Source organism: Nanorana parkeri, unplaced genomic scaffold (assembly GCF_000935625.1).
Source record: "Nanorana parkeri isolate BGI_ZX_2015 unplaced genomic scaffold, ASM93562v1 scaffold428, whole genome shotgun sequence".
Taxonomy (NCBI): domain Eukaryota; kingdom Metazoa; phylum Chordata; class Amphibia; order Anura; family Dicroglossidae; genus Nanorana; species Nanorana parkeri.
In genome coordinates, this window is record NW_017306696.1 from 811,437 (window position 1) to 836,727 (window position 25,291).

At 40.4% G+C, this 25,291-nt stretch overlaps 1 protein-coding gene across 1 annotated transcript in view; it reads right to left on the reverse strand.

Moving 5' to 3' along the window:
- The window catches only part of NEK1 (NIMA related kinase 1), a 120,008-nt gene that overhangs the window by 6,587 nt on the left and 88,130 nt on the right, over window positions 1-25,291 (reverse strand). Inside the window, exons 25-30 of the mRNA XM_018560035.1 lie at window positions 23,743-23,886; window positions 22,088-22,279; window positions 17,361-17,564; window positions 9,787-9,898; window positions 7,787-7,878; window positions 6,947-7,158 (exon numbers count right to left, since the gene is read on the reverse strand). Coding sequence (XP_018415537.1) covers window positions 6,947-7,158; window positions 7,787-7,878; window positions 9,787-9,898; window positions 17,361-17,564; window positions 22,088-22,279; window positions 23,743-23,886 — 956 coding nt within the window. The remainder of the gene's footprint in view (window positions 1-6,946; window positions 7,159-7,786; window positions 7,879-9,786; window positions 9,899-17,360; window positions 17,565-22,087; window positions 22,280-23,742; window positions 23,887-25,291) is intronic.

The following is a 25,291-nucleotide window of genomic DNA, read 5'->3' on the forward strand; positions in this document are numbered from 1 at the left end:
GGGGCGGGGGGGGGGGGCATGGTATTAATGCCCATGGTTTAGGTTCATGTAAATGCAATGGTCAGGTGTCTGCAATTTGTTTTGCCTTAGAGTGTATGATGACATGTAAGAATAAATGAAGAAAACATTGCTACACCAGGAACACAAGGTGTGAAGGCATCTTCCCTTCCTCTAATAAACTGGGGGAACATGAACTGCTGCAATAGTCTTCTAAATGCAGCTACAGATAGAAGGGTCGCACACAGGTTTAAGCCTTTGCTGTTTTTCTCATCAACTGTTTATTAATTGCAATGGCTCACTGGAAAACACCCATATATTCATTGCAATTTCTGATGTGTTCTTTCAGAAATCCCTACATGGCAAGACTGTTACAAGCCATGCGCAAGTCATTCATATGGTGTGCTTTCATCAGGCCTTGTATTGCCAGCCTTCCTTATGAATAACAGGTTTGCTGAAACTTAAGTCCTGTAACAGGCCAGCGGAATGGAATACTCTTCAATAAAGTTGAACATACCTACACACAAGTGTAAGAGATTACCCTACTTTCATCTTGAAAAGAAAAAAAAAGTCTCTGTAGTGTAGATTGATGCTTTACAGCACGATTGTTTATGAAGCACGGCAGGAGGAAGCACAGTTCCAGGAGAAAAGTAAGAATTTCATATAGAAGTGGGCTTTCAGTAATGTTAAACACAGACATTAAGAGAATATGGAAGTAATTAGAAGACAATTGTCTAGGAAGATTTTCATCTTTAGGTTAAAAGAAAGCTTTGCTATTTGGGCATTTATAAAGCTGTGAAATTTCACACTTGTTTTCTCACACTTAATCCTACTCCAATGCAAAAGCACTTCCAGACACCGACTTGAGGTCTAAAGCGAACTTCACATCTCTTGGGCACAAACTGCCGTTTCCACAAAATGTAAGAATGTAAAACCCTGAAATAACATTTTCATTCCATCTACTCTCCTATGACCCTGTTTAAGCCGAAGGATAATATTCTTTTTGTGGATTTCTTCTACATAGTAAAGTAGGTTCAATGCCAAGTTCACCATTAACCGATATTTCAGAAAGTGGCAGAGATGAGTTTGCATAAGTAGGCTGGACAGGAAGTTTGGTAAAATAATCAGAACATCTTAAATCAAACTATCCTTCCATTTAGAACTATTTTATTTTATTAAGATTGCAGTAAATGCAATTCAGCCTATTTACGTTTAGTTTAATTTCCTTTAATAGTATCAAGGGGCATGTAATGACACTTTTCAATCCAGCTGTGTTTTGCCAGATCAGGTGACAAGCTCTTATCATTGAATATCTGATGACATTGCAAGTTGACTAGTCTCTGGGCAAACGATCAACTGTACAGGTTAGAAAACCTGTCCTGATTCTAAAGCTGGCCCTACATTATGGGAAGAACTTATTAAAACTAGAGTAGACAGAACGTGGAGAAGTTGTGCATCAGCTTCTAATTTCCGCTTGCTTTCATTAGTCTTTAAAAATGAAAGCTAGAAGCTGATTGGTTGCCATGCACACTGCTCCAGATTTTGCAAATTCCCCTCTATGCGTTTTTTTTCTCATTCAGCCCATGGTTTTTAAAGCTCGGCCACGTCCTGCTGACTGATTCAACCAGTGTATGGCCCTTGAATTTTTTTTATCGAATTTTGTCAAAGGAGTAGTGCCAAAAATTGTCAGCCGAACATTGACTGCAGCCATTCAGCATGAGTCGAGGAATCTCCCCTGCTAGCTATGGTGTTCTGATAGCCAGCGCCTACCACTTTAACAATCACTGTCTGCAGCCAACTGGCTGCAGTCACTGTGACCTGGCTCCCTCCTCATGACTCTCAGCTGTCCTGCTGATATGGACACAATTTGAGAAGTGGTTGTGCTCTGCTTCCCTCTTGATTGCTTTGCGGATCATTTTTTAGACTGTATGGTCTGAGGGCAGTAAAACTGTGCATTGTGTCTGTGGATGGCATATAAAGCAAACTTTCAAACACAATTTGCTTGAAGATCATGTTGGAAGGATTTGTATAGGACTGACCCACGATTAACTTAAAATCTCCCTTTCTAGAGCATGTCCCAGCAATATAGATATTTTATGTTCCCATCGCAAAAACAACCATTATTACTCTATCATCCCCAGGCTCGTACAATTCTTGAAGGGGCAGCTGCTGGGAGGAGAGATCAGCAGGGTGTCTTAGGTCAGTTCCTACTGACATACCATGGCACCCAGATCGCAATGAACCAGCAGCTACACGTGGTGCATGGACAAGCTCTTGGGAATCAAATAGACAGTATTGTTTTGCTGGGAGATAAATCAGTATAGCCATGTGAAGATGGACAGAGAGAGGGGGAGATAAGCAGAGTACTTTAGTCCAGCAGAGAAAATCCAAAGCAGGGTTTGTGACGGTAACGAGGTCTGGGCAGCCCAAAATAAATTAGTAGACCCCATCGTCGCCTTAGTTTGATGGAATTTGCACTGCAAGACAAAATTAAATCAGACTGCCCATTAAACATATGTGTTTTTGTTTTGTTTTGACAGTCTTTAAATTCCAAAGAGATGCTTATCAGGCATGTGTTATAGCTTTTTATGGCCCACTCCTAATGGGGTACAATAAAGCACTAAGTGACAGCCAAAACACTTGGCAGATCCTAGTCAATACACATAGATGGCCTGGACTGATAAAGGGCCAGATGACCCTTAACTAGCCCTACCAATAAAACTAGTTTCCAAATTGCACCCTGCATTCATAACTTTGGACCTGGGGGGGCGATACATTAACAATGAATATTATACAGTATATAGATGTATCATCAGGTAACCCTGAACACAGACATACCAAGCACTTCTGGCTTAAGAGGTACAGAAGGCCAAAGACACACATTAGCCCTTCTGAGGAAGACATACATCACTGGTATGTCCCACCCTGTTACGCCCCCTTGGGTCTTTTCTGACTGGGTGTGGAGGCTGGCTTACTGACACGCTCTAGAGCCTTCGTTCTCAACTGGTGGGTCGTGACCCAAAAGTGGGTCGCGACCCCATGTCCAGTGGGTCACCAGATGCCTTCCACTTTTCTAGGTGAGCCTCCCCCTAGAGAAGTACAGTCAGTTCTCACACCGGGCAGCCATTTAAAAATATGATGCCCGGTGCCGAGTGTCGACTTGAGATGGGGTGAGGTGGGGCTATGGCCGCAAGGGAGCTCCATTCATAAGTGCATTGCTTAGAGCTCATCACATTGTGGCTCCCGACACCTCTACAGGGCACGCACGAGAGCTTTACAAGCAATACACATATGGATGGGGCATCATCACAGCACAGCAGACCACACTGGACCCCAGCTTGAGGATCCGCTCTAATTTCCTTAATGGAAACCCAAACGCACCTCCCACCCACAGTTCGATTGCCTGCACCGGAAAGCGCAGTACCGCGACATGGAACATTGCAGTGCAACTTGGGTCGCGACTTAATGACCAAGGACAAATGTGGGTCCTGAGGTTACCCAGGTTGAGAACCACTGCTCTAGAGGACCCCCATAAAGCTGCTACAGGAGGCAGCCAAATCTCTCATGCACTATCAAGAAAAGAGTATCTGCCAAGAGACTTGTTTTAAGAGAGCCAATACCAGATCCATTCCATAGAACCCAGGACTTTGCCAAGCATTTCATTTATTTTTGCTTCTTGTTTTTACGGTTGTATTATTTGTCTCTTTTCTGTAACATTTTTTTTCTGTATATTGTTCTGTACCTTTTGCTTTATTAAAAATGATCCTTTAAAATCATTAAGCTTATCTCCATGCTCTAAATAAGAACTTAAAGAATTCTTGTCTCTGAAGACCGCTACCATATTGTAAAACCTGTTATATTCCTGTCTGGGGGGACAGTGAGCATCAAAGGTATTCGCTTGAAGTAAGAATTGTCACAGCATTTGCTGGGGATGGTGTGCTTCCATTATAGCATGTGGTGGGAGCTCTTATTTGTGTGTTTGAAGGGTTAAGTTAAACAACCCCAGTGAGAATCACTCTCATTCGGCTGGCCTTAGATTGCTGTCCTGCAAGCTAGAAAATCTGTCAAGGGTGACGCTGAGAGTGGTATCGTCATGTATTGTTGGCAGCATGATAAGATCGGAACCGCGTATCATCACATATTGATGGCAATACAGTGGGATTGGACCTGCCGTTCGTCACAGGGCCGACAATACTACATTGGGATTTCAATGCAGCAGAAGCACTGTGTTGTCATCTCAATCAGGAAGCTAAAGGAGCATGTATTGCAGATATGCACAGCATATTATCTTTTTTACTAATTTGCCCAGACATTTCCCCTAATTGTATTTCTACTTTTGCAAATTGGGATAGCAACTACTTGCTATATAATATATATACAAATACAATTAGGGGAAATGTCTGGGCAAATTAGTAAAAAAGATAATATGCTGTGCATATCTGCAATACATGCTCCTTTAGCTTCCTGATTGAGATGACAACACAGTGCTTCTGCTGCATTGAAATCCCAAGTAGTATACATCCCAAGTAGTAGTATACATATACACACACACACACACACACACACACACACACACACAATATATTATATGTTACATGTTCTCATTCAGATAGCATTACATAAATAAATAAATATAAAAACTGAATTTTCCTCTGCTATACAAGGGGAGTAGGGAGTTATTGTTTACCATAATTAACCCTGTCTGTACAATGCTGGCAGCTCTCTATCATTTGTTAACTAGATTTGAACACTGTTTGAAATCATTCAGTGTAGCTTGCAGCCTGCTCCAAAGAAAAATCTAAAAGGTAAGATTTTTAAAATTTTGATTTTAGGTATGCTGTGTGAATGGGAACAAACATATAGTGGGGTTTTCTGAAATTTGACAAATGTGGAAATACATTTTTAAGTTTCTTTACTGTATGCCTCAAGACAAGGGGTTTGCTGTTGAAGAGTAGATGAGAGAATCCTGAGGCATACATTTATTGGACATGCTCTCCGATAGTTTTACTATTAAACCATACGTCAACATACTTATTAAATCTGTCTGAAAAAAGCTCTTTCAGATTTTATGAGAAGCACAGCATAGATCTGGCTTTTTTGCGGTCTCTCCTACCTGTCAGCTAGCTCTGGCTTTCTTCTCATTTCATAAAAAATAAACTCTAAATCATACATACATTTATCTTTGATTACTTTTGGAGGTAATAAATGCCATCATGTTCTGGATACATGTTTCACTTTTCCACAGAACCCAGCTATCCAGATAGGATAAAGATTATCAAATTCTCTGCATAAATGAAGGGAATTACATTGGTGTATTGCAGAGAAAATGATATCACAAACACAATCCTTAGTGAAAGGATTGGTATTGAAATACATAGAATGTATGTGCCAGGTCTGTTTGCCATCTAAACTGGGCAGCGTTAATCTTTTTGTCTAGTGTTGCCTTTAAAGCCTAACTGAACTTTCAGTTTAAAATCAGCAAAATATATTTCAGATACATGAAAGCAAACGTCTCAAGGCCCAATCACAACAGCATGATCTGCTGCTGTGTGGTAAACACACAAGTATTAAGGCAGTTAATTTGTTGTGTTGGTTTAAAGGCAGTACATTTATTTGAATAGGCTACCGAATGCACCACAAGGGACCAAAAATAATAATTGAGCATTTTCAGACGCTGTGCTGCAACACAAGTGCGCCAGGTAAGTTTGTTGGGATGCCATTCACAATGAAAAATACAGCATAGCACCAGTCTTTATAACCACCCTGCAATAGTGTGTGGCCCTTACTGTTTGTATTCTGTATAAAGCAGCTGCAACAGAGTAAAACAGCAGGGAGAATGAGCTTTGTTGATAGCAGATCTATAGATCTGACTTAGCAGGTGGCATGTCAGATCTCTGCAGAGACACCACTGCTTCCCCACATATAAAGTATAAATAACTACGTATTTTCAAATATCTTCCTTCAAAGATATTTATTGATTTGTATGAAGCAAAAGTGATGACAATGGGTCACCACACTGAGATACCTATTTTAGTATAGGGGTGATTTGAAGGCACCCTTGTTAGCAGTATATGGGTTTCTCTTTTCAACAGATCTTAAAGCACATGTACTCCCTTGTACCAATTGCTGTTACTGTATGCAAATCAGAAAATATCACAACTGGGCTAATGTCAGAAAGGCCACTCAATTTTACATAGAGTTTTATATAAAATTTTAAAGGAGAACTATGGGGTCAGTGTTTTTCCCCATAGTTCTCCTTAGGGTAACGGGAGGAAACCAACTAGCGTCCTCCCGTTACCCTAAGCTCAGTATACCGCGAGCTACAGCTCGCTGTATACTGAGACGCCGCAGCGGATCCCGACGTAGATGACGGGATCCGCCCAGCTGCGTGAGTGACAGCTGGCTCTGCCTATCTAGAGGCAGAGCCAGCTGTACCCGCCCCCTCCCCCGTCCGTTCCGCCAGTCAGCGCTGGCAGATCAGAGCGGGGAGGGGGGAATCCAGCCCCTCCCCTTGTCACGGCAGAGAGCCGTGACAGGATCGAGAGGCGAGCGAACCCGATATGTGTTCGCTCACCTCCCGATCTACTGAGCCGACCTGTGACAGTCTCATTGTCACAGGTCGGCTAGAACTATGAGGTGAGTGAAAAGCACTCACCCAATAGTTCTCCTTTAAATGTTTCTTTTCAGTTGGACTAAGCAAACATTCTGGGCAAAATTGAATCCTCATTCCCCTCATTCGTCAAAACATCCCTCTTTGGAGGTAACCTCTACTGCAGATTGCAATGAATGTGGGGCAGGGGTGTGAACACTTTATTTCTGAATGATCAGTGGTGTGCATATTTTAGACTATGGCGAAACACTTACAGGTAGGGGAGAGAATTCCGACCTGCAAAATCAAGACTCGTCAGAATGGATTGTTCAAATTGCATCCTCTGCCTGTCCTCCTTACCTTTGGATTATTGGCATCAAACAAACCAGTTGAGAGTCCAATCAATAGTGCTGTCTTGCCTTTGGTTTTAACTGGAGAAGCAGATCGGGAACGAGGTGGTAAGGAGTCATCAAATGAAGACTGGGCAGAAACATTAGGGGTAACAACATTATGAGGGAGAGGAACTCTACTGAACAATGCTTTGGGTGTTGTCGAGTTTCCAATATCATTATCTGCAGGGACACAAAACAAAGTAATTACAAAAATGTTTTTTTTTTTTTATTCTTTGTCTTTACTTTTACAGCGAGTACCTAATGTGAGCGTCTTGCTGTGCAGGTTGTGCAGCGATTAACAAGGTAAAACATTATGAGGGCAGGAGCAGTTATTGTCTCCCAGGGGTACCACTAAGTAGACAATTGCCAGATCTGCATAGAAATGGACCATGTATTACTAGCCTTAGTCACCCAGAAGGAAATGTCTGTAAGTTGAAGTGTACTGTAACAGCCATAAAAACGCATGCACAGAGATGGAGCAGTAAAACTGCACTTATATGGCCATGAAGATAACTGACCTTTAGACCTGCAGTCATTATATGACTTTGATGGCCCTCTCTGGACAGTTAAATTTTGTGTAAAGTAAACCCATATGAGTACCTCCAATGATGAATGCTGCCCTCTTGAGGAACCTCTGCTCATCATATTACAGTCACAGTTCCATGGTGATCAATATAAACGTTATGCTTTTTGCTTATCAAACATGGCTGACCCCCGAGTACATATGACTATATTTTATCAGAAGATATAGTTTAGAACAAAGAAAAAAAAACCCCAACTATTTATTCATTTAAAAAGACAAACCGACCCATTCCTTGTTCACTTTCTGAGCAGGCTGTGTCTTGCTGCTCATCTTTCCTTGAAAATTCATGGCCATGCACAGGATGTATTTCTTCCTCACTGAAAGACAGATGGAGGGATAGATCTTAAAAGATTCTCTACAAAATATAATACTATCTAAGAACACAAAAAGATCAAAAACAATGTAATAGCCGAGCTAAATAAGTATATGGCCACCACTACAGTGGACTGTAAATCCTTTATAACATCTTTACAGTGCAAAGTGAGGACACACAATGGGATTTATAAACCATTTGCACAGCGACCAGCTATGTGAATGAGATTACTGCAACTAGGTGGAGCCGAGGAGCATAATTTCCTATGCGTTTTGGCTCCATCTAGTGGCCACAATGTGCTACAAATCTTATTTGCATAGCCGTTTACTGTGTGAATGGATTATAAAATTACCCCATAGACTATGCCTGCATTTCAGAATCTGGCCACATTACTAGCCAGTGACTTGCTCTGCATGAGTACAGTAAACCAGACTTATTCATGGGTTGGCCTTGAAAATCGGTAATCTCCTTGTACTAGTAAGCTGAAAAACAGGATATGTGCCAAATTGTGAAAGATTATACCAGGCCAACAAAAGTGGTGCTCCATTAAAAAAATTGTTTTTTTTAAAAAAAAGACAAAAGAAAGACAAAAGAAAGAATGGCCACCTAAAGTTCTGACAACCTTGCCTGGGGCAGGTGCTAGTTCAGGAGAATAAACTACACTTACTGTGCTAAAGTGAGACACATACTCTGACCAGTACATAGGTAAAATCCTGTCCATATGCATGAAATGGTAGTGGCATGTGCGGGCGCAAAATGCCCACTGACGAATCTTTTAGCAGACCTGCCTAAAAGTGCAAGGGCTATGGAGGACGGAAAGGAAGAGTAGGCAGGAGCAATTGGTACTAGCTTTAACTGGAGGCAACAATAATCAGCTAAAAAAAATTGTGTTTGGTTCACAGCTTGTTCCTGTAAGATTTAACCAGATGCCTCTGTAGCACTTTGCTGCACAACTTAAACAGGAAGATTGTTGCCTAGTCTAGTGACGATCTCTTCATTATAGGTTCCTTTAAATTGACCTTAGACCCAATTGTTTGACACATGTAAATCTAAAAACCACTTTACTAGCTTGAAAAGGAGTACAGGAGTACAGGTTTAGTAACAGGTGTTACTAAAAGCCTCCAGCTTTTAGTAACACCTCAAAATATTTTGCATATTAATAATATTAGTGCTGGGATAATGGCGGAGCTTGAAGTTTAGGGATAGGATGTGGTTAAATGGCATGGGAAATCATACTGCCAGTTTCTTGACTGTTCTAGTGATCCAATGGCTTAACCTGTTGAAGTGATAGACCCTGAACAAATATAGAGATGTAGAATTCTGACTTTCTATGACTTTTGTTTGCTGCATTCTTGCTCTGGGTCACTTACTCAGAATTACTAAAGCCAGACACAGCCAGGCAACTTGCACCAAGGAGGTGGGCAATGGCAGCCTCCATATTTTCTAATAGGTATACTTTAAAAGTTATGTTTCACAAGCAGAAAGTTTCATAGCAAAGGGGGCGTAAAGGTTAACAGTGGCAGCATCAATAACATCTGCAAATACTGCACTTTGTTTATTTTACCATAACACAGATAAAAGGGTGGGAGGTTTTTCTTAGGCTGATAACATTTTATAGCAACTAGGGCTGACAAGGTGGCCAGAGTGAAGAGCACAATATGCTGGGATCTGGCATCCATGTGTGCAAATTCTCAGCAGGGGACCACTAAGGGGTTAAATGGAAATCTGATCCAGGCTCATTCCACATTCCGTCTGCCAGGTATGTTGCACAACTCAGCATGCTTTACAGATTTTTCAGTATCACATAATTGCCATTCATATAAGACAGATATGTAACTGTCATGGATTAAGCTGTAAATGGACTATGTGATAATCTGCAGAGCTGATTGATGGGACTGTGCAATTACTGTACCTTTCTTCTTTGGCTTGTTCATTCCAAACACTCACAGCCTTGACAGGACACTCATCACTTGCATTTCCTTTGGTATCTTCCAGCAATTCAGCCTCCAAATCCTCAGGCTCCTCTGATGTAAACGAAAAAGAACGTTGTATAAAAGTATTGCTATGCAAGCACTTGGAAATTTAAAGCACCTAATGAGCACTATCACTATTTAGCACCCTTTTTCACGGTCACTGCCGAGTACAGATTTAAAGTGACACTAAACTCAGAAGTAATATCTTAAAAAGCATTCAAGTACCTTAACTATTAACAAAAATGTATCTTAATTGTGTTTCACTCGGCTGTAGATCCTCAAATCATCTCTGAATTGGTGCCGACACTGTCCTTCCTTCTGGAGGGTGGCTACTTTTGTACCCTATGTTCCCTGTGTGTGTTGTAAAGTAGCCACCGCTCCAAGCTCGCTCCCGTGATGGGATACAATCTCAATACAAATTAGTAAATATGTCATTGCACTCTATCAATGCAAAAGAACTCCAGAAAGACGCTTTTTTATTGCTTTTCTATCAGCTGAAAATGTCCCTTTGTAATAAACATGATTTCATTTTGACCTGCTACATGGGCCAAGGGATCTCAGATGGCTGAAAACAACTGCAACATTTTGCAATCGTTTGCAGATATCAGGCCTGAGTAGCAACTCAGAATAACTGGTTTTTGTAAAAAAAATGGCTTTCAGATACATTGATTCTCTTTTGATCAATACCACACTAACAGGTCTATTATGATATAGGTATTAAAAAAAAAAAAAGAAGTGTTTATACACAGGACCATCACTGCCATGTCTTCATATGACAAAAACACGTCTATGCTAAGAATTGATAAATCACATAAACCAGCCTGACACATTTTACATCCGAGATTAACCCTTAATGGGGTATTCATTAGCCACATAACTTCACAGTTGAAATAACTTGAAAACATAAAAAAATAAAAGCACAGCACTTACTGTAATACAGAAAACCCCCCAAAAACATTCTCATTTACACATATGGAGTCACCAGATAATGAAATGCATAAATGATTGGAATTTAAACAAACCAAAAGGGTTTATGCAAAGGTGAATGCAATTGCAGTTACAATGGGTGTCAATGGACTGTGGAAAAATACATTAAAAGGTAAGTGCATTCTACATTTCTATAGTACAGGTAAAATCCAGCTCTGTGCCAGAAAATAAAACGCACAAATATTACAGTAGTTATACATTTTGTTGGCAGAAAAGAAACCTCATCTTGCTGGCTATTCTATAGCTGTAAAATCTGTTTTTGTATGTTACCTATAGTTTCTGCTATACTTACATGCACGCTTCAATGTATACAATGTAGGTCAGAGGCAGGGCCCGCCTTAGGCCTTTAGGCGCCCTGTGCGAGAAAGCCTTTACAGCGCCCCTCAGTGACCACACCCCTCAGTGGCCACACCCTTTAGTGGCCACACCCCCGTAACCACACTTATGTCCCCCAATATCCGCACCAATTAAGACTCTTATTTTGTTAAGCCGCAAAGAAACATATTAAAAAGTATGATAAAAATAAAACTTTTATTCAAAGGTATTAAACTTGTAGGCACAATATAAGTATTCTTATCAAATAAACCAACAGAAGGTAAACAATAAATGTCAAACTACAATAGAGTCTATACAAATAAAGTGTCAGGATGTCATGCCGATCCCTTTTTTCAAGTAAGTGCATCTAGAAAAGTAAAAATAGGAAACAGAACACAAAACCCAGACTACATGTAAAATTAATGAATTACTATTTGTCCGAATATACGAAAAATATATTCAGGTGCATAATAATTTGTTTGAGAATGTGCGGCGGCCATGTTGGCCACCAGCGTGTTCTCTGAATGCGTGCCACTATATTGGAGGCAGGGAGCATGACGTTACATGACGCCATGCATGCGTGGCGTCAGGTGACCTCACACGCCGATATTGGCCCCACCATCTTGGTGTATACCTAGATATACACCAAGATGGCGGCGCCCAACACGTGCGGTGTTATATGACGTCAATACCACACTAACAGGTCTATTATGATATAGGTATTAAAAAAAAAAAAAGAAGTGTTTATACACAGGACCATCACTGCCATGTCTTCATATGACAAAAACACGTCTATGCTAAGAATTGATAAATCACATAAACCAGCCTGACACATTTTACATCCGAGATTAACCCTTAATGGGGTATTCATTAGCCACATAACTTCACAGTTGAAATAACTTGAAAACATAAAAAAATAAAAGCACAGCACTTACTGTAATACAGAAAACCCCCCAAAAACATTCTCATTTACACATATGGAGTCACCAGATAATGAAATGCATAAATGATTGGAATTTAAACAAACCAAAAGGGTTTATGCAAAGGTGAATGCAATTGCAGTTACAATGGGTGTCAATGGACTGTGGAAAAATACATTAAAAGGTAAGTGCATTCTACATTTCTATAGTACAGGTAAAATCCAGCTCTGTGCCAGAAAATAAAACGCACAAATATTACAGTAGTTATACATTTTGTTGGCAGAAAAGAAACCTCATCTTGCTGGCTATTCTATAGCTGTAAAATCTGTTTTTGTATGTTACCTATAGTTTCTGCTATACTTACATGCACGCTTCAATGTATACAATGTAGGTCAGAGGCAGGGCCCGCCTTAGGCCTTTAGGCGCCCTGTGCGAGAAAGCCTTTACAGCGCCCCTCAGTGACCACACCCCTCAGTGGCCACACCCTTTAGTGGCCACACCCCCGTAACCACACTTATGTCCCCCAATATCCGCACCAATTAAGACTCTTATTTTGTTAAGCCGCAAAGAAACATATTAAAAAGTATGATAAAAATAAAACTTTTATTCAAAGGTATTAAACTTGTAGGCACAATATAAGTATTCTTATCAAATAAACCAACAGAAGGTAAACAATAAATGTCAAACTACAATAGAGTCTATACAAATAAAGTGTCAGGATGTCATGCCGATCCCTTTTTTCAAGTAAGTGCATCTAGAAAAGTAAAAATAGGAAACAGAACACAAAACCCAGACTACATGTAAAATTAATGAATTACTATTTGTCCGAATATACGAAAAATATATTCAGGTGCATAATAATTTGTTTGAGAATGTGCGGCGGCCATGTTGGCCACCGGCGTGTTCTGTGAATGCGTGCCACTATATTGGAGGCAGGGAGCATGACGTTACATGACGCCATGCATACCTGGCGCCAGGTGACGTCACACGCCGATATTGGCCCACCATCTTGGTGTATACCTAGATATACACCAAGATGGCGGCGCCCAACACGTGCGGTGTTATATGACGTCCTGCGCTACGCCTCCAGAACACGCCGTGACTGAATCCAAAATAGCATAAAAAAGTGTTTTGTTTGATGAAACAAATGAAAAAACTTTTTTCGTTTGTTTATTTCATCTGAAATTAATTTTTAGTCTTCGCACTTGTCTAATAATATGTGTGTGTGCGTGTGTGAGGGGGGGAGGGGCAGGGGGGGTTATTTTCACTTTTTTAAAATCATTTAAAAAAAAAATCATTTTTTTTCATAATGTTTTATATTTTTGTATTATTTATTTTGTACTGTCGGGGGGCTTCGGGGAAATATTAGGGGTCCAAACAGACCCCTGACATTTCCCTTTTAAAATAGAAAAGGAATTGAGGACACCAAATCCTCAATTTCTTTTTCAGCAGCCTCAGCGAATGGGAAGCACTCAGTACAGAGGCTTCCCATTCAAATATTTACTATCAGCTGTTTCTGAATGGGGAGGAGCCTCTGTAGTGAGTGCTTCTCCCCATTGAGGAAACCTTGAATGAACAGGCTGTAATGTAAATCACAGCCTGTTCATTCATAACTGGGGACACATAGTACTATGTGTCCCCAGTGATTTACAAACACTGGAGTGATCAGACGATCACTCCAGTGTTTGTCCTCCTCACACGGAGGATCGGCAAATATCAATGATATTTACCGATCTCCCGCTCTGCCAAGCAAAGAGCCGCTGTCATCCTGAAACTGACAGGATGATAGCGGCTCCGATCTCCTACCCGCTCGGCCATCCTGACCGCTGGGGGCGCGGCTTCTCTCCCCCTCACCGCTCCGCCATCCTGACAGCAGGCAGCGCTCCATCCTGCGCCCCCCCACCCACCCCCCTGAAGTAGGGGCAAGGACGAGCTGTGTCGGCCGCACAGCGCCCTTGTTGCCATGGCGCCCTGTGCGGCCGCACAGCTCGCACACCCCTAAGGCCGGCCCTGCTCAGAGGTATGGTTGTATCTATGTGCCCACCCCTTCCCTGATCCAGGGAATTCACAAAATGGATCATATGGCTGTGTGTTTTGTGAATGGTAGAATATTAGGGAGGGTTGGTGTGGAAATGTAACTGTAGCGCTGTAGTCCATGGCCCTGCGGGAGCTGTACTTCTGTGTGCACTTTGCACTGCTTTTCCCCTACTGGTGAGCTTCCCGTGCTCGGAGTCAGGCTTTAGAGAGCCTTTTATTTATTTATCCTCAGACTTTGAAACTATCGGTGCTTGAGGCTTGAGTTCTTGGGATGGCATAACTGGCCATTATAAGGGGCTCCTACTTGCTCTGTTGAAATTTCTATTTATTTTATGGAAGGGAGACTTTACTGTTGTAGTATCCAAGACAAATAAAAAGCCAGTGGGTGACGAGGCGTCATCCACTGCCTTCTTAAACAATGTTCAGTTCCTGACAAGTAACTCCACTTAAGGACACCGTAGGCAGCGCTATAAATGCCTTAAGGTGGTAGATATTGGGCAATCATCACACATTCTGGCTGTATATGGTTACATCAGGAAACAATCCACTGTCTGCAAGACCTATTTTATTTAATATATTTAAATATACCTCAGAGTAAAGTTGCAAAGTACCACATGTATACCACTGTCACCACTGTGTGACAATTGCAGTTGATCTTAGAATTTTAAAGATGTGCTAAGGGTATGAGCAGATATCTCTGTTCATCGTTCCTGGAGAGCTATATGCCCATTTAGGACCATCGATGGACATGAGGTAAATGTTGCTCAATCTGGCTTTCAATAATCAGGAAACACGTATATGTCTATGAACACACTTCAGACTCTACATGCACCTCCTGGCCAACAAGGGGGAGCGATTGTTTGTAAACGACTGCCGTTTCTCCCTAGATAAGCTAGCTTCATGGTTGTCTGCTCAATTGACAAACATGTATATTCATTGGAAACAATCTTGCATATTTATGGAAATATATTTTGGAAGATGGATCTTTTGGCAGCTGGATCTTCTAACCATCACATGTACTGTATATATGGTTAGCCTTCTAGGTTTTCTAATGCCACATTCCTCTCTGCCCTAAGCCAAAATGCAAAACTACCCTGGGCCCCATGATAATGGATTACAGACCAGGCTTGACGGGCATCTGGATAAAACTGACAGCATCACTTAAAAATGCATTGCACCTATCCCAGTTAGTACAAAAGGATAAACAAATGGAACAAGAGATACTAACCAGACAAGACACACCACTGTCTTAAAAGGAAATGGTCTGATATGGGGTGATAAAGATGAAAAAGGAAGAGAGTGTAAATCCGTACTGATTATCACTGGGTATGGTAATCACTTATCATCATTGCACTGAAGCATTTTATTAGAAATGTGCTAAATTGCACATTCCTGAAGCTTTATCACTGAAGATCTGACATACGTGAAAATTAAAAGCACAGGTAAAAATGTTTTGTGTGACAAATCAATAATAACTAGGAAGGGTGACAGAACAGATTAGTCACAAAAGAAATAGTGCTATGGGCAAAAAAAGGTTTTCTTTTTCTAATTGAATAGTAATTTGTTTTTAAATGCCTATAGGGCCATACAAATACAAAACCCAAATACAAGCTAAGAAGCAGCAAAGTTTAATTGGAGTGATTTTTTTGCACTGTTATTGTGATGGGTATGACCTAAATACAAGAAAGAATCTCTGCAATAGACAAATGCTGCATACAGAGTATTACACTTTAATACAGCATACATGTTGCATAGATCTAGGGTAGATGGTGGCCACAAGGGGACTTTTTCATCCTGTTCATCAATTTTTCTCATCACTACAGTCAAAAATGCACGTCAATTAGACCCCCACTAACATCGAACAAACCTTCCAAAAATGAATAATGTAAAATGGATTTCTATTGGTGTATGGCTAGTTTCACAGGTATAATGAAAGCTGAGGATTTTTTTGCAATAGATCTTTTGAACTTGCAGTCTATTATGTACTGAGAATATTTTGAAGAACCGATATTTTGTACGACAATAGAGGCCAGCTGACATTGGTCTGCGGACTGCAGCTGAGGGAGGTTAGATGGGCATTACAATCTCTTTACCAAAGGCATAAGAAAGAAGTGAGTGTCTGTTAGGCTATTTAATGAGATAGATGTTAAATATTTAATCTGGACCATATAATTTAACATTTTGCACCACCACCCACAATCTGCGATAGACCTCAACAACAATTTGGATCTTATGCTATATAATCTGCTCAAGTCTAAGGTGGGTCCTTCAAGAATACAAGTCTTTAGTATCTCCTTGATAAGATCTGAATAATTCATAGTAACAGTAAATCCTAATAATACTGATGAAAACCTGTGCACTTTTCTTTTAGAAAGCTTGTTGCGGTGGTGACTCTGTAGAGGAAATATAATGATCCTTTGCCTCTAATAAAAAGGGGAGAGGTGAAGTTGTATTTTTGGAAACAAGTAACTAGAGAGAGTCTTGGTTATGATAGTTGAGACAATGTGAGCGTTCATTGGTTTAAATACCTTATCCTAAACTCATAAAATCTGTACTTTTCTAGGCCAGCATCACAGACGTAGAGAATAAACCAATAGGTAATTAGATGTTAAAATCCCTGCATGTCAGGTTTGAACAGTAGCGCCTGGAGATTTGCGTCAAGAACCTGCAATAGTCTGCAAAGTTTTACAGTGTGCATTCAGCAGCTGTCTCCTCTGGATTAAAAAAGGTTTCATACATATTTTGATCCCATCACAAAGACAGCTTTTACTATAAAAGTAGGCATACTGTAAACAATGTATTGCTAAGCATAGGTACTAAGAGTAAAATAACAAAAGGTGGTCAGAGTGATAGCACCAAATAGATTCACTTATGGTTTCTCAGGATACTCAAGTTGAAGAGGTTTGCTCATGGTTGCTGAATGTTTAGACACGAATAAATTATTAAAGAAGGAACATTGAGTGATTTTCCTTTTAGTATAGTTGAAATGTACATTGAAAGTTCATTAAGTGACCTTAGCTTTTTCCTGGAATAACTTTTTTTTTAGCAGGGAAACCACTGTATGAACTCACAATTGAGCCAAATGCAAGATATTTACCAATTACAACAAGAAAGTTATAGAGAACATATGCAAGCCATTATGTATATATATACACACACTACTATTTTAATAATTATAATTCAGCCAGCTGTTGCCACATTGTTTATCACAATTGCAAAGTCAGAGGCAAGATTCTGTACAAGTTGTCACATACCACATGGTTGGGACACAGCTTGGGTAGGATCAGAGACCATGTCATCTTGTCCCTGCTTTGGAGAAAGACCCTCTTCTGGCAAACTTAAATTCACATCACTTGGCAAAATTAAAGAGTCCACATCCACAGGAAAGCCTTTGCTTGCTTCATCGTTCTGCAAGTCATTTTGGCTTTGATGCTCTTGTTTTTTGGTTTGATGTTCACCTGGATAAATATAAAATATGAAATGTGTATCAATACCTGCCAAAGCATCAAAATGGATCGAGGATATTACTATCTTAGACAGTGTTATCAAACACCTACATGGTAACTAACAAAGCACAAGAAAGCAAAGTAAGAATACCAAGTACATTAAAAAACAAACAAACAACTTGTCATCGTAGGTCTTTTCAAGCCACCTACACAACTGCCAACATTCTAAACAATTTAAGCAGGACGTACACTGATTTGTTTCTTCTTTTTCCTGATTTTCAAACCTTGGGCGTTAAGTGTTTATCCTCCAATGTGGTGAATAAAATGTATAAATAGGTTTCAATTTTATACTGAAAAGTTTAAGCAAGTTAAAAATGTTTGTATGCTATTGTTATGGTTTAGACTGTAGCATTCAAAGATGTTTTCATGTATGATAACCGTAAGCCGACAGGCAGAAAGATGCACTGCCAGTGGTGGCTTTCTGCTTGCTGTTTGGGTAGATTGGTGGCGGGTTGCCATGCCCAGCAGCAGTTGCACTGGCTTTTGATGTTATTTGATGATCTGGTTAGATCTATATAGGCGGTTTAAGGTAGATCAGTACCCTTACATGCATACCTTTATTATGATGTATTGTATAGCCTTTGTTGTATAATTGATTGCTTTTTGCAAATATTGAATGTTTTTTTTTTACTATGGGGGCAGTCCTTGACCAATACGGTTTGTGAAGGGGTCCTCAGCTGCATCGAAATGTCTCACTTTGGGGTTGTAAATGAATGTCAACAAAAGGTGTAAGGGTGTTAGCTTGTATTTTCTCCTTTTTGCACACAATATACTATGTTAGCTATATGTGGTACCTTCACTGAATCTCATGAGAATACTTGCAACAAAGGCAGGATTCTATTGGAAACAGCAAGGAGAGGAGAGCAGGGAAGTGTGCTTAATATATTTAGATCTTTGCAGTTATCATCATCTCCAAGTAAATGTATAGCTTTAGGTTGAGCTGTCCTGTAACCTTTATTCAAATCAAAGCAACAATAAAACAAATGAAATGTGGCAGAGATTATTTTTTTTAGGCTTTTATGTCTGAAATGATTTCCCAACATTCATTGTGACAGTTAAGTAGATATCACATCCATTAAATCCCTCCAGAAACATTTGCTGCAATTATAGAAAATTTGCCATGATTACTATGTACTCAGTAATGCTTATGTCTTCCACAAGACTGCAGATGGATAAATAGATTATTGAAGCCATGTAGAATTATTCTCATTTCAAGAAAAAAAAAATATATTTTTTTCTTGGAGTATATTACAGGAAGCTATACCACCTTTAGGAAATGTGGACACTGGCAACCAAAGCAGTAAGGACTGCCCAGTATAACCCCTCCCATGCATGTATCATAAGAAACGGAGGGGAGGGACCCGTGTCCTGCAATGTACTCCAAGAAAAAGATTTTATAGGCAAGACAAATCTGATTGTCTTAATTGTACATTACTGGGCTCAGAAAGTATCCAGAAATCATGGGACGTCCAAAAGCAGTGGGCAAACACAGCAAATGCTAACTACATAAACAACCAGTAAATGGAATCAGCTAGAGAGAGCTCACAGAGTCCCTAGAAGCTCCCTACCACTGGAGCTGGCATCAGATGAGGCCTGATCATCTACCTGGAAAAAAAACCCTGTAAAATACAAGTAAAGGACCTAAGCAGTTTAAAGCCACCGGCTCAGAAATTCACCCCACAGAGGTGATGACAAAGAAAAAGGCAATCTTTTGAGTGAGAGCAGACAGGGGAATACCCCCAATAGGTCAAAGGGTGGTTTCTGGAGAACTCTCTGAACCAGACTGAGATCCTAAGGTGGCACAGGGGGAGCAATGTGAATAACACCCTGCATGAGGGCTTTCACAAATGAGTGAGATACAAACAAACAGTATTTTAAGAAGAATCACTAAGGCCAAGTAGAGTCAGCCAGAAAACTGACGAGCTCAGAGTACCATGACCTCCTATGCCAGTCTGGTGTAATATGAATCACAGGATTTGTACTTGCACAGCGTACAGGGGAGGAAACAGAGAATGATCGGGACGAGAAGGTAATGTCTTCCCCTGCCTGCCCTTAATGATAATAACTGCCGGGCTGTGGCGGCATCACTGGGGCTGGGGGGTTTATGCCATCAGTGCTCCACTTCAGGGGGGCTGGGGGGTTTGTGCCATCAGTGCTCCACATCCCTGAGGGTTAAAGCATGCCACTGCTTTACAATCCAGATAGTAAAACTGCAAAAAGGTCTGCTCCAGGGACCAAACATTACATTAAAATGTGAATTGAAAATAAGCAGAGAAATGAAGTTGTGACTAAGAGGAACCAATAAGAAAACCAAACAAAACATTATATGTCTATTTAGATTGGTTGCTGAGGGACAGAACTGCAATTGTGTGCTTTGGTTCTTCTCTTCATTTGTGTATAGCTTCTTATGATAAGAGAATACCCTTACAAAGTGTATCTATAGCCCAAACTTTTTTTTTGTTTATTGCCATGTTGGGACATGGAAGGTTTTGGAAGAATTCTCTGGGTCCTGGTCTCACTAAGGTTGAGAACCACTGCTCTGGGCAGTGGGGCATGCATGTGCCTAGTCAATTCATCAGTAAACAGAATATCTAAAAATGGTGCGAGCATGTGCAGTACAATTGCCAAAGAGGGCTGGCTGAGCAGACTCAATAGGGGCTCCTGGCTCGTGAGATAATTGAACACCAATGATACATAATATGCCACTATTATTGAGGGGGATGCAGAAGTGAAAGCACACACCCAGGCGCATCTAACGCACCTGTCTAACCCAACGCATTGCACAACATGCCAAAGGGAGCACCTAATGCCAATCCAGTGCCCGACAACATTACAGGCTGGCCCCGCATCTTCTTGCCGGTAGAGTCCTGGTACGGTCCCGCAAGGTACAGCGGAGGAGTCAACCGATTGGGAAGCTGCAAAAATCAGCAACAGTGGCTATGTAGGAGCTGGGAAAGATTTTGGTAAAAGTAACAAAAGAAATAAGGAAAAGTGGTTTGCGTTTCTCAGGCATCTGTTCTCCTAAGCAAACTAGCAAAAAACTGACGAATGTTGGGAGTGGGAAGGATTAGAAGTACAGTCCCGCAAGGCACAGTGCAAAAATTAGCCACAGTGGCTATGTAGGAGCTGAGAAAAAAATCTTGGTAAAAGTAACAAAAGAAATAAGGAAAAGCGGTTGGGTTTTCTCAGACATCCATTCTCCTATGGACACTAGCAAAAAGCACACAAATGCTGGGAGTGGGAAGGATTATACTGGGTAGTTCTTACACATTTGGTTGCTAGTGTCCAACTCTCCTACATGGTTTCTGAATACCACCCTGAGTAAAGTACAATTAAAGAGGAACTTCATCTTAAAAATTACAACATAAATGTTTATAAATGTTTAGTAATGGCAATCTACAAACAGGTACTTTTAGATTGTTGCAGGTTTTTTTTATAATTTACAGATTAATCCATCCATCTCCCTTTACTTCCTGGAACTCTGACTAGAACATGTGACCGTGCACATCATCTGAATCGAAAAAATGCCTTGCCCTGAAATCTTGCGAGATTTTGCAGTTTACACATGAGATTTCCCAGTAATGCACTGCTGATGTAACCTTCTCAGAATGCATCTTTTAGGCCAGGATTACATCAGTAATGCTGAAGAGGACCAGGAAGTGGAACAAGAGAAATTGTAAGAAAAAGCAAAACATGTTTTTTTTAACTAATGATTGTAAGATGATATCATATTAACATGCAGAGCTTCATGCTGAGGTGATTTTAGTGAAAGGGGGTAAAGGTCCTCTTTGATAAATAATGTTTAGAGACTTTTTGAAAATGATTTTTAAAAGATATATGTGACAGAGGGCAGCCAGAATGCTTTTGGGGCCCCCAAGACACATGGGGTTGTCACCCTTTCTGTTTTTAGTCATCCAATGTCTATGGGTACTCTTATTGGTTATGAGGTATGAAACAAACTAGATTTAACTATACATAAACATGTAAATGATCCGTTTTAGTCTATTTTCAGTACTACAATACTTAAAACGCATGCACAAAAAAAATTAAAAAAAACAACAGGTAATCATCCTTTACCAGTTAACTTCAGGATTTCTAATAGGTGTTAAAATGAACGTAAAGCCCAAACTTTTTTTTTTTTTTTTGATAGCATGGTTATTTTGTGCTGGTTGTGTACCAATGGGGAAAACATTCTCTTCACTCCCTATCCCAGAGATGCAACAGGAAGTTAGAGGAAATCTCCCAAAGTCTGAGGAATTCCCCCTCTTGTTCTGGGGACAACTCTAAAATGTTTGATTTCCCCTCATTTTCTTTCTTAGTGGCAATGGTCACAAGTACCTATCCCCAATGGGAACATGGACAACAAGAAAAACTTGAGAGGGTCTAACCCTTTCAGTCTAAAGATACTTAAATACACACTATTGTTCCTTGCACTATTTAATAGAGTTTAGTCCTCAATCATCAATGTTCCTTACCGCAGAGTTGGCCCTCAGTCTCGTCAGAAGTGGTGAATATGGAAACCGTGTCTAAGGAAGCCGGATTTTCGGCCATAGGATCTCTTTGTGCAGAAGGTGAGATTAAAGTGTCCATGTCCACAGACGAACTTTTGCATGGTTCCTGGTCCTCTGACGGTGTTTCCTTTTCAACTTGTTTGGGGTGAAGAGTACCTACAAATCAAAGTGTTTACTGAGCGTTAGTGTTTTTTTTTTTTAACAAAATCAGTCTGCCCGGTACATAAACACACAGAGGTGGTCCACACCAGCAAAGGCAATTCTGAACACCACCTCGTTTATAAACATTGGTAACTAGCAACCCATCAAACACCGTACAATATACAAAAATCTGATTGCTTGCAATGAACACCACAAAACGTCTACTCTCAGACAACCTTATACTTGATCAGTTTGATTTTAACATGAATAGCAAACCTATCTTATTTTTTATTAACACCGGAAAGTTATGATAAAAACAGACAAGGCCCAGATGACCGGCCTCTGTGATCACAATCATTACGTTAGCAGTTAATAGTGCCAACCAATAATACCATCACATATCAGCACTTCATAATATAAAACAGTAAAAGGCTTTTACGTGCCATCACCTTCACAGAGCCCGCTGCTGAATATATTTGCATGTGCTGTAATGTAAAAGGGAAGCTTTTGAGAAAGGCACAGCAAATAAAACAAATGCTTCATTTTGTCAGTTTACCATCATAAGGCTTTGGAGCAAACAATGAGCAGCAAAGTAGGTATGGAAAGCAGCTAATGTTTTGCTTTTTCATGTTTAAGTGATCAAAGTTTTGGTGTGTGTTGAATGATGCTTGGCTACATCGCTTTACTGTATGCTTGTTATTATGACAGCCTTAAGTCATTATGCTGTGGTAGAGTTAGACATTACTCTTCGTGAACTTCTGAGCAGCTGAAGAAAAGAAAGAACAGGCAAGAACGGAACTAAAGATGTAAAGCATAACTATACTTCCTTAACAACAAAAAAAAAACATAAAAAGCTGCGTCTGTCAAACTTAAAGTGCAACTCAAGTCACAAGCTTGTTTTTACAAAAAGTAGTTTTGGGCCTCTGTATGGTTTCCATACTGGGGAGATTCACACTTCCTGTGTCTCAGTGTCAATGGTTACAGAACTATGAAGGGGGGGGAATCCCTCCATATGAGAAACTGCGATAAACATACTTACTTCTAGTACAAAGAGAAATGACGAGTACCTCTTAGGTCTTTATTACCGATTGTGTCCCCTTTTGGAAAGATTCTCCTCACTTCCTGCACAGTGATGATGGTACAATAACCAGAAAGTGTGGGTTAATTTCCCCACATTTTAAGTTCACAAACAGCAATGCAAACCAAAGTTTCTTTCTTTTCTCCAGTATGGAAAAAAAGAAATGTGGCTGCTATTACACTTCATATCTGCCACAATAACATTTATTTACATAGGATTAGCACTCAAGCAGGCATTTAATGTCACCCTTGTAAAATACACAATCTAAATTTACAGAACCAAGCAGCGTTCACCCTTTGTAATGTCCTGCTCTACAACCTTGAATCTGCTAGTAAATGGTAGACTTCTGAATGTCTAGTTGGCTAGTTTAGTCTTCCAGGTGCTTAAGCCAGCCTCTTACCACTAGTGGCTTGCAGCATCTCAGTCTGGAGCTGGAGCTGTGCTTCACCCAGCATCTTCACAACTGATTCTGCTGGACTCTTCCCCCATGCAGGTCTCTGGCGATCTCCGTCATCTAGTTTTATTACACCACCAACTGTAAGATCTAAAAGAGAGAATGCATGATAACTAAAGCATATCTCTTATGTATGCAAATGTCACATTATGAAAAAAGTATATGTGTTTTACTATAAAATAGTCCAGCAAGGCTGTCACTTCCACCACAAAATTAACAAGAATCATTTAAAAGCAAACTGCCAAAAGACAAAGATATGGAAGCCAATGCTGCCGATTAGGTCTTTAGATGGGTTCACACCTAGGCGGATTGAATATGCACGTTTTTCGCGTGTTTTTTTTACCGCGATTCGCGGTAAAAAAACCGCGCGTTTCCGAGGGATGCTTGGCTGTATCCCAATGGAACCGCCCGACCAAAACGCCCCAAAGATGTACTTCTTTGGGTGTAGGACGGTTTCCCGCACGTTCGTACTCGCGGAAAACCGCCCAGATGGGAACCATGCACATTGAAAATAATGGCATGTCCCTGTTTGAGCGTTTTTCCGCGAGTACGAAAGCGCGGAAAAACGCCTAGGTGTGAACCCAGCCTTAAGTTGCAAGGCTGTCTCGGCTATCTCAAAGACTGGGAGTCCGCTATTCACTGGGAAGATGCGTAAGAAAGAGAATGGCTCTGGAATGCGCACACTGAAAAATAATGTCACGTCCTATTTCTCTGTCCTGATAGGTTGCTTCAGCAGGCCAAACTATTTGGTGAATACAGCCCACTGAGGATGCATGTTCTCTGTAATCTACAAAACAAAAACTCATTAAAACTCAATCCAGTATTAAGAAACTACTTTATTTTGGATGGACACCAGTGGTGGTGGCATCTTATACTTGAGCAGCTTGGTAGGGTAACCAACACTTCCTATCAATCCAGCTCTTGCTTACCATACCTGATTTTAAGCTGTGACGTTGGCAACAGATATTCTAAAGCAGGGGTCAAAATTTCAAGTCCTGAGCTACTAGCCAGGCTTTAAGAGTTACTCGCCACCAGTTGCCCACCTATCTAAAGGATACATTAGGTGGAGTTTAACTGCACAGCTCCTCATAAAACCAAGTAAAAGAAGTTATAGCCCTCTGCAAGCATCTATATTTTTTTTACCCTTTATACTGTAATAAAAAATAAAAAAAACAGCGCTTTTATACTCACTGTAAAAATCACAAGATTCAGTGACATTTGGATTATACTGCCGCCTACAGGAGTATATGTACAATGGCAAACCAAAAACAGTGACAAGCCTGGTAAAAAAAAAAACCCTCCCACTCCCATCATGCCTTCATTTTGAAACAAAGGAATGCCACGAGCAAGACCATAAACAAGGGTTGGGACCTGTGTCCCTAAATGAACTTGAGAAAAGGATTTTACAAAGAGTACAAAAATCCTATTTTCTTTTTCGTTTATGGAAGGAGACAAGATTCAGTGATGTCCAAAAGTAGTCTAAAGCTGCCCATAC